This window comes from Tigriopus californicus, chromosome 5 (assembly GCF_007210705.1).
Source record: "Tigriopus californicus strain San Diego chromosome 5, Tcal_SD_v2.1, whole genome shotgun sequence".
NCBI lineage: Eukaryota > Metazoa > Arthropoda > Copepoda > Harpacticoida > Harpacticidae > Tigriopus > Tigriopus californicus.
In genome coordinates this window covers 1,945,499-1,954,859 of record NC_081444.1, presented here as the reverse complement: position 1 = coordinate 1,954,859, position 9,361 = coordinate 1,945,499, and the positions used below count along the sequence as shown (strand labels likewise).

The following is a 9,361-nucleotide window of genomic DNA, read 5'->3' as shown; positions in this document are numbered from 1 at the left end:
AGACATTACGAGGAAATCTGAAGAGCATATTTTACTAGGAATATATTTTCATGCGCAGATTTAGATGGCTCTATTTGCGGCCAAACCATCCGCTCTCGCATACGAGACCCACGTTAGTACTAAGTAAACGAGTTACAATTCTGTCATATTTTGGCTTTGATATAATATCTCGTCATCCCTGGTATTCATGGTTGGAGGTAATGGCTGGCCCTAAAAGCCCTTGTTACAAAAATTGGTCCACGTGGAACTTGAAACCCACCAACTAATATCAGAGATTAACAAATCAGACAAAGAAAGCACAGGAAATAGAGAGAGCTAGTTCAGTTCCAACAAAGGAATTGGAACCAACGACATGGGGGGAAGCGCTTCTCGTTCCAACTGCCTCTTTGACCCCATGGCTGTTCTAGCTAAAAGTTTGAATTGTAATCAATGAATCGATTGAAATTAGCAGAACGCCTCTGTTCTACTCCAAAGTAAAATCATGCACAGTTACATTTCCTTGCAGTTGACTTTGTCCGAATCTACGGGAGGACCCTCCGCCGAATCCAGTACATCTACGTCTGCGTGTTCGCCTCCACAACGCTAATATCGTTCATTTATGGTCAAATAATCATTCCGGGAGCATCGCTGGATTTCGCCACCGTCATGTTCTACATCATCTTCTTCATTGATGGCCTGTTTGTGTATTTTCCCCTCATCATTGCGGCCAGCTTTGCGATTCTTTCGCAGGTTCTCGGCGCTCTCAATCTCGCTTTGGAGCAATACAATCAGATCATTTTGGACAAGCTGTACACTCCTCCGAATCCGGCCAATTCTGGCGATGAGGACGACATGATCTTACTCGGGAATCAGATCGTGGACATTCTGGAGTTCACCAACACCATGTACGGGCCTATGCTGATCTTTGAATACACTGAGTGCATCATCTTCATCGTCATCGGCTACTTCTTCGGCATCTCCATGTTCACAGTCTTGGAAGATGGCCTTCGACTCGTACCCTTTCTGAATGGATTAGCATGCTTCTTGATCGGCGTTTCGGCCACGCTCCGGGTTTACGGTCACAATTCAGGAGGACAGAAATTGTGTCGACAAACCACGAAGGCGAGGAGGAACCTGCAGAAATACGTCTCACACAAGTTCTGGACCCTCTCGGCCGAGAGTGCGAATAATTATGAGCTCCAAGTGAAGTACCTATCCAAGCCGGCTCCAATCCGGCCCATGGATATTTTTGACCTGAATTGGTCTTCGGCTCTATCTCTTAACGGTCTTATGCTCACTTATATCATTGTACTGTTGCAGTTCAAATTGGGCGAATAAGTTACAACAAAGTGACATGAATCTACTGTAACTGTTCCTGAAGTAGAGCATGTTCAGTTCGATTTAGTGCGAATATTCTGTTCTCTCTGCGAGAATCAAGATAATCTCAGAATTTGAAATCAATAAAAAAGCATCTAGCAAGGCCAACCTAAAAAACATTTTAAGTTTTATTTTATGCATATGCTTTGAAAAGAGACGCCATTTTTGTTTGACCTTTAGCACGCCTTTTTGGTAAGAAAACCATGCAGAGTTCACAGTTTTTGAAACACCATATCCTCTGGAAATGGTTGCTTACAATTTCATACAAAGGAGGGCGCTCGCTAGGTATCTGATACTCCAAGCATAAGCGCCATCTCTCGGCAAGCAATCCTTTCGCTCATTCCTCATCTCAATGAATTTCTTCACTCCCCAACCCAGCATGGATAATGCGTCAGTTATATGAATTATACACCCGGATTGACCCCAAAAAGGCACTCACTTCGAACACGTTGTGGTTGCCAATAATCATGACGGATTGCTTGTCCCTTTTCTCGGACGCCTCGCGCGCCTCGCCTTCATCCCGACCATTGACAATGCGGGCTTGATCCTCGATCAAGTTGTTTTCCCCGATGAGGATGGGCCCGGCCAAGGCCTTGATTACGGCTTTGGGATGGACCACAGTGCGGGCACCAATCGTGATCTCCCCCACCAAAATGCTCTCCTTGCACACCACGGCCCCGGGACTGATGCTCACTTCGCTACTGTGATGGCCGTGGCCACTACTCATCCTGACAACTTCAAAGACAAACGGACAACACTACTCATCATCATAACAAGCCACCTTCAGCATGATTGGTCTGACACTATGCGGGCGTAAAACACAAAGTTGTGAGGAAGTAAAGCATGAAAACTCAGCACCAACGTCGTAGAAGGAATGAGATATCTTTTCGAGTCATTATATCAAAATGTGGAGTTTAGAGTAAGATAAATTAGTACTGTAAACGACGAAGCAGGAAATTTTTGGCCCAAAATAGATGGCTTTTTCTTGTTGAGCTTCCTGGAAATAAATGTTTTGACAAGTCACCTTAGTTAGGGGTGGATCGGTATGGAAATTGATAGATGTGGAAACATGAGCCGTAGAAACGAGCGCTTCGTGTTTCTTTGGCAATATTTTGAATATTGGAGGTCTTTGATTTTCCTAGCCGTCGCACCACCCAATCATTTTGTCTGTGTATTCCATGGACTTGAATCGCATTGGTAGGATTTTACAAAATGATGATGTCTGCCCGTGGCAAACATTGGCCAAAGTAGCTGACAAGCCTAATTTTTAGTCTACTTCCACTCACATTCTCCGATCTTTGGACTTCTTTTCTGATTTGATTTGGAATCCATGGAAGGATGACAGTTTTGGGAGGGGGTTTGCAATGGTGGCCTGAGCTACTCCTGGCCAAAGGATGGACTTGTTATTCCATTTGCAAAATAGATTTTAAAATGTAAAAATGTTTTCCGTACGAAATTTCAATTATACAGTCAAAACTTTAACTAGATGTGTCCATGTAAGAACATTTTTTTTATTTATGAATTGTTTTAGCACCGACGACTCACTAAAACTGAGGCAATGCGCTAAGAAAAAAAAAGAGGTGACGTGTTCATATTTCTCTAACAATAGATCATTTTTCTTGATTTCAAGCCCCCATAACATGGCATTGAAACAAAAACTTGTCTTCCTCATTTTATAAATCCTCAGTTCCTGCCTTTTTTATATGAGTTTTAACTTTCTGGAACCAAGCTGCTAGGATGGTGCTTGCGTCAGATGAGACCATTTTGTAATCCAGCACTGGGCTTGGACTCGACCCATGAGTAATCCCCGTGTAATCCCTAATCACCATGAATGCTCTGCCCTGTTTCGATTCGTTCGATGTATGCCTAAATTTAAAGCCAACTTAAAGCAGTTTCCTCCTGACGATTGACGAATCCTCAAAACTACATCGATTGAGTGAACCAATCCCTATTCCAGGCTCTCCGCTCATTCCGTCACATCTTCAAGTGCTGGCCTTGATCTTTGACTGGGTTGGGCCTGTGTGGACAGTGGGCAAGCAGCCAGCCTCCATCCCTCGATCGGACTCACGCATATCATCATCCCTCATTGATTGATTGGCAGTGTTGTTGGTTGACTTGGTGTGGTTCATCGAGCATGTTTCACTCGGTTCCTCTGGGATGGCTGGTGACCATTTGGGGGGTGTTGGGCTGGGCGTGGCTGGGCCTGGTGATGTCCCAGGGCATGAATAGTCGGGAATTCATGAAGCGGGAACACTCCCTGGTCAAACCTTACCAAGGTAATCGGGTAATGCCATGGATCCTAGAGCCACACAGCCCATTTCGAGCCAGTGAAGTTGCTTTTAAGATGGTGATGATATGGTTCTTTTATAAACCCGGATTAATTGATTTGACAAGCTACAATTCGTAATAGTCAATAGTGTATAGATGCCGTAAAGATGCCGGGCCTAAGCCCCTGATATCGACAACCGGCCAAATGGACCGATGTGTGCAATTGAAAGGGAGATGGTAGGAGGTATAAAAAGAGATTTCATTAATCAATGATAAGTTGAAATTGCCCCGACGACACCATCAATATATTCGTTGTAGCCATTGTTACTTCCCAAATATCCAATCAATAGCATTTATTGAACTTTCCTATAACTATGATTTTATGTATGCGACCACGTTTATTCAGCTTATGCCCGGTCCAAGGTTGAATACGAAACCGTACTTGGCAACCTTTGGCCACGTGATTTGATATCATCATTTGACTCGTTACCTTTAATGGGGGTAAAAACTTGTTGGGAGGATTCTATGTGGCACATTGACAGAAAGCAGCAGGGAGAAGTTAATCCTTTTTTGTCTCCACTGATCAGATATACAGATAAATGTGAATAAACGCTCGCCGTTAAATAGCTGGTGACTATACAATATGCAGCAAAATGATATTGCTATCACTTGTTTGTTGGATCCCCTCTTTTTACTTGGGTATTTGATCGCAATGCCCTAAAATTTGAAAAACATCCCTCTTATGGTTATTGCTTAAAATTGGTTTAAACAGATGCCAATCATTTGTGGGTATGTATTATGGGGCTTGCTTTGTATGTGTACAATTAAGATGGGTACACTTAATGGCGGCAAAGTGGTATGCTTAAGAAACCAAACAATTAACATTAGCGTTATTTCATGGCAATATGCTTAAAAGCACAAGCTACCAGAAGGGTTGAAAATAGAGTATTAATTTAACCACTCAAAAGTTTGTCTTAGAGTATGTAATGTAATTTTGAGCTACATACGTCACTAAAACAAAAAAAAAATCGCTTTGTTCTCTTGATTCAGAATTTGTCCCCTTTTTTCTCAACCTTCAGAGGTTTAGGCAGCCTTTAATAATGGAAGTCGATAGTTATATACTGTTCATGCACTGAATGATGACTTTTCGGCATAATTCCCCAATTTGGTTGCTTTCAAATACGTATCAACTTTTGTGCTGATCAAGGAAAAGTCTTTCCTTTAGTGTTTGTGGGCAAACAATGTAAGTTGCTTAAGCCTGAAGTGTATTAATGTGTCTGGCTGACGCATGTACGTGTCTCTCCGTACTGTGTTGCTTTTTCATATTAATATTGCATGAATTTTGTCTTGGTTATGTAACTCATGTCGACCTTGGAGACTTGGTGTTCAATTGTGAAGGGATGGGTGCACGAAGATGTATTTAGCGCTCAATTTCCCTGCACCAAAAATAGTCCACGAAATTTGCAAGCCATGGACACTCGAGGCTCTCTTAGAAACCATTGAAATCTTTTTTTTTTCACTTTTATTTGATTGACTGAAATAAGCTTGTGTTACTTTGTGCTGTTTGTGCCTCATGTTGATTATCTATTTTGAGGCAAGATTGGGTGCGCTATCAAAAAAGGTGGTATTACTTAACATGCCCCAAAGAAAAGCTAAATCGTAATCACTAAGAAATTCAAAAACATATTTATATCCAGATATTGAGTATTTTTCTTCTTTTCACGGTATGAATTTGTCTAATTTGCCAAGATCACATCAGTTACGTCTTTTGATAATGACACAAAATTTAGAATACAATCACGGAATGTACATCTAAAAATAACAACATAATTTGACTTAAGAGCCAGATCACATGAACATGATTAAAACTGAAGGATAATGTTTTCCTTTATTTGATGCAGGTTTACTATTTCTTAGTTCCCGCTATTGCTATGTTAGTTTTCTGGGTTATATTTAAACAAAAACCGAGCTCTCAGGGGGCATTTGGGTCAGATGATGTCACTTTGTAATCCAGTGCTTTCCCTCACTGGCTTCAAATGCTTGATTCGACCCATCAGTAAAATGGATTGGTTTTTCAAATAATTCTACTACCCTTCTGTTTCGGTGGAAAAAGACGGAAAAAAATTGCCTATAAGTTTATCTTATTTGAGAGCAGACTGTTTCATTAATTGCTCACAAAAAACCCATTTTGTCTTCATGCATTATCTCTTTAGATCGCAAGTAAGAATCAATCTATATTTGTACCTATTGACATTACTTAAAAAAGTCATCATTGTTTGACATCATTCTATTCAAAACATGTGATTGTATTGGAATGTTTTTGATGGATGTATTTTCCATTCTATTCAGGCTCTGGTTTCGGTATTCCAAATTGGGATTTCCAAGGAAGCACCATGGTCACTGGGACACATGTTCGTCTAACAGCAGACACTCAAAGCCAGCAAGGCGCCATCTGGAACAGAATTGTGAGTAGATTTTAGTCGTTTAGAAATAGTATTCACCATGTATTCAAACGTCATCCTCTATTGTTGGCACTAAAACGCAAACATACACAAGTGTAAACCTTCACGTTTCACCTTGGATGGATCTTTTCAGTGAATACCCCCTAAAATCAGTAAGTTTTCCAATTGATAATCTAATTCAATTCAATAAGAGAGCACGTCGTCAAAGCCTAGATTTACGGACGGTATTGAAAAATTCCCACTTCAGTTGATATAATTTAATTGCGTTTCCTTTATGCAATGACTCGTTCCTTAGGGCGACGACAAAAATAACCGGTTGAGGGAGTAATTTTAACGATCCTTTTTTTCACTTCGGTGTTTACAGAATACTGATTGTTTGTCAGAGTCACCAAGAATTTCACGATCGACTTAAAATACATGTATATATTTGTGGTGGGAAGAAACGGGTGTTCTAGATTCTTCTAAGTAATTGATGAGAAAAGTAGACGCGTCAAGTTGAAAAGTCGTATATTTCACAGGCTTTACTTGTGCGACTTGGAGACTAAAGTAAGAGAATGGCAACATCAACAAATACGAGCTTGTCTGTGATAAGACCGTTTTCTCCATACGTATATTAGTACCTTGGTTTTCTCGGTGCCACGGATTTCATTGGTTCTCTTCATGGTTCCAATATTTGCAAACCTTTCCATGTCACGTATAAGAAAAACCCTCTATCGGATTTCAACTATTGTTAACATTGCTATTATCTTGGGGCAACTTTAAATTACGATAGGAAAAACAGGATTGAATCGGGTTTGAGGATGGAAGAAGGACTAGTGATGGAGCGAGTATTTCGTAATATGAGTCTTTTTGTTCGACTTCAGTACAATGAAAGATTTGAGTCGCCCCAGCACTAATCCTACTTCTATCCTCAAACCGAATTCAATCTCGGGTTTCCATCCTAGTGTAAATCCGCTCTTACTTTAGTCTCTAGTCCCACTTGGTCCCTACCAAGGATACTTGTCAAGTGAACAACTGACGTTATTCCATGAAGTTAAATCAAAGACCAAACCGCATTGTGCATGCATTGAATTTTGACACTTATTTCATTTTACGTGCTTGTCCAGGCAAAGAGCATTGTGGTATTGAGCCAATTTACTTTTAAAATCTTTATGGCGAGATTGTTTCTCATTGGGTCAGGTTATTTTTACAATATTGATATACATTTCGGTCTTGTCCCATTCGGGATTCCAGGTTTGATAGTGCGTTCATCGAATTACACCAAATATGCTCATCTTGTTGGGATTTGTAACACAGCTCACTCAAAATCACTTAATTATTGAAAATTCAATAAGCGGATAGTGCGAGTTGACTGTGATGTTTGTCTTAGTTCTCCCTCCCCAAAATGCCCAAAATCAGGGTGCCGGACCACATTTTTCTTTGAATTTCTTTCACTTGACATCCCCTATAGGAGCCCTTTTTCTTTTCAACACAATTCCTCACGACCATTTTCAATTGCTGCAGTTTTGGTTGGGTGTCCTCAAGAGGCACAAAAAATTCTTTTTCAGCATAATTGTCTCACAGGGTGTTTTTATAACCCACAATCGATTAGCGGACAATTAATGGAACTAACGTTGGCCACATGTTGCCAAGAGCGTGGTGCATGCATAGAAAACCATATGAAGTTATCTATGGGTGCATGTCATGAATTTAGCTTTGCTTATTCATCAAGACTGAAGGGACAATTTATGGTGTATTTTCATGTTTAGTAATGTACTTCGGTGGTTCAGATATGCATCGGTGGGATCCTTACAAACCGGCCAAAATGAAACCAAAAATATTTTACCATTTACTCCCTATTTCAAGGAAATTGTAATGCTACGGTTATGGGTGTGATTCCAACACTGACCGAAAGATGATTTAAGACTGATTTTTGGAGACGCTCCCGAAATATTATAACGAATCATCGTTTTTCCTTGCAGCCCATTCTCATGCCCAACTGGGAGCTACAGGTCCATTTCCGGGTCACTGGCACCACCAAGGATCTTTTCGGCGATGGTTTTGCCATTTGGTATACTCGGGATCGTATGGAAAACGGACCCGTATTTGGTTCTAAAGACATGTTTTCGGGTTTTGCTATCATCGCTGACACTTACAGCAATCACAATGGACCCCACAATGTAAGTAGGCCATGTGGTGACAAAACATCCCCTTTCATATGGACAAACCAAATCAAATGGGAAGGTCCGATAACCCAACAAAATGAGCCGAGCCATTTTCAAGTTTCGTAAGGTGAATTTTTTGGGAGCCTTATTTTCCCTTTGAGTGGCTTTTCCCCAACAGTGATGGGTTGGAATTAAGATCACCCAAACGGAAAACAAGGCATCTTTTATTTTTGATGCTTCTGAGCCCAATATGTGCACATCCGTGTAGGAAAGTCATTTCATAAAAGCTCCTGGATATCTTTTAGCATAAACATCCGTACCTTTCTGCCATGATCAATAATGGCACCATGAGCTACGATCATGACCGTGATGGGACCCACACCATGATTGGAGGCTGCGAGGTCAAATTCCGAAATATGCAACACGACACCTTCCTAGCGGTTCGTTATGAGAATGAAGTTCTCACCGGTGAGTCCTAAATTTGAGTTTTGATCGGAACACTCATGCTTATGTCACATTCATCTTCTATTTCTAGTCAGTCATGATTTAGAAAATGACCGGGCATGGACGCAATGTCTCCAAGTCAAAGACGTGAAACTACCCACGGGGTATTACATCGGAGCTTCAGCCACAACAGGTGACAACACCCATTTTGATTTGTGACTGTATCTCCAACGTGTCAAAAATTGTAATTCGAAATTGGTTTTGTTTTGGAAATCGTAAGCTTGTCCATTGCAAGTCAGAGAGACCTTTAACTAGGTATTCTTGTGTAAGCATAACGCAAAAAGTCCTCGCCAGCAAAGTATCTGAAGGTTTTTTTTTCAATAGGGCCTCGGCAGCTTCGAAAAATTCATCATTTTCCAAGGGTGACTAATTTTGCTTTTGGCCAATTCTTTAGCAAAGTCATGTTAGGAGAAACATTCTTTTTTGTATTAATCCTAGCCGCTCAATTTTGTTTGATAAATGATCATTAAATTAAACAAGCGACAATATCCTTTGAAATCTTGCATGAGGCAATTTGAATTTTTTTTTGGATTTGGGCAATCAACAAGTTTATAGTAAATAGGGTATTTGCCTACATTAGCTTGAGATTTATGTACTGGTCGGAACGTTTTTTTCTTTCTAGCCCAG

The 9,361-nt window shown here is 40.6% G+C and overlaps 3 protein-coding genes across 3 annotated transcripts in view; 2 read left to right on the top strand and 1 right to left on the bottom strand.

Annotated features, from left to right (window-relative positions):
* LOC131880576 (uncharacterized) overlaps nucleotides 1-1,444 on the top strand; it is a 4,464-nt gene extending 3,020 nt beyond the window's left edge. Inside the window, exon 2 of the mRNA XM_059227244.1 lies at nucleotides 506-1,444. Within this exon, the coding sequence (XP_059083227.1) occupies nucleotides 506-1,317 (812 nt within the window). The 3' untranslated portion in view covers nucleotides 1,318-1,444. The remainder of the gene's footprint in view (nucleotides 1-505) is intronic.
* LOC131880578 (dynactin subunit 6-like) overlaps nucleotides 1-2,167 on the bottom strand; it is a 5,528-nt gene extending 3,361 nt beyond the window's left edge. The window contains exon 1 of the mRNA XM_059227246.1: nucleotides 1,796-2,167. Within this exon, the coding sequence (XP_059083229.1) occupies nucleotides 1,796-2,083 (288 nt within the window). The 5' untranslated portion in view covers nucleotides 2,084-2,167. The remainder of the gene's footprint in view (nucleotides 1-1,795) is intronic.
* Nucleotides 2,168-3,244: 1,077 nt separating this feature from the next.
* The window catches only part of LOC131880577 (vesicular integral-membrane protein VIP36-like), a 7,494-nt gene continuing 1,377 nt past the window's right edge, over nucleotides 3,245-9,361 (top strand). Inside the window, exons 1-5 of the mRNA XM_059227245.1 lie at nucleotides 3,245-3,632; nucleotides 5,974-6,089; nucleotides 8,048-8,245; nucleotides 8,536-8,698; nucleotides 8,766-8,867. Coding sequence (XP_059083228.1) covers nucleotides 3,491-3,632; nucleotides 5,974-6,089; nucleotides 8,048-8,245; nucleotides 8,536-8,698; nucleotides 8,766-8,867 — 721 coding nt within the window. The 5' untranslated portion in view covers nucleotides 3,245-3,490. The remainder of the gene's footprint in view (nucleotides 3,633-5,973; nucleotides 6,090-8,047; nucleotides 8,246-8,535; nucleotides 8,699-8,765; nucleotides 8,868-9,361) is intronic.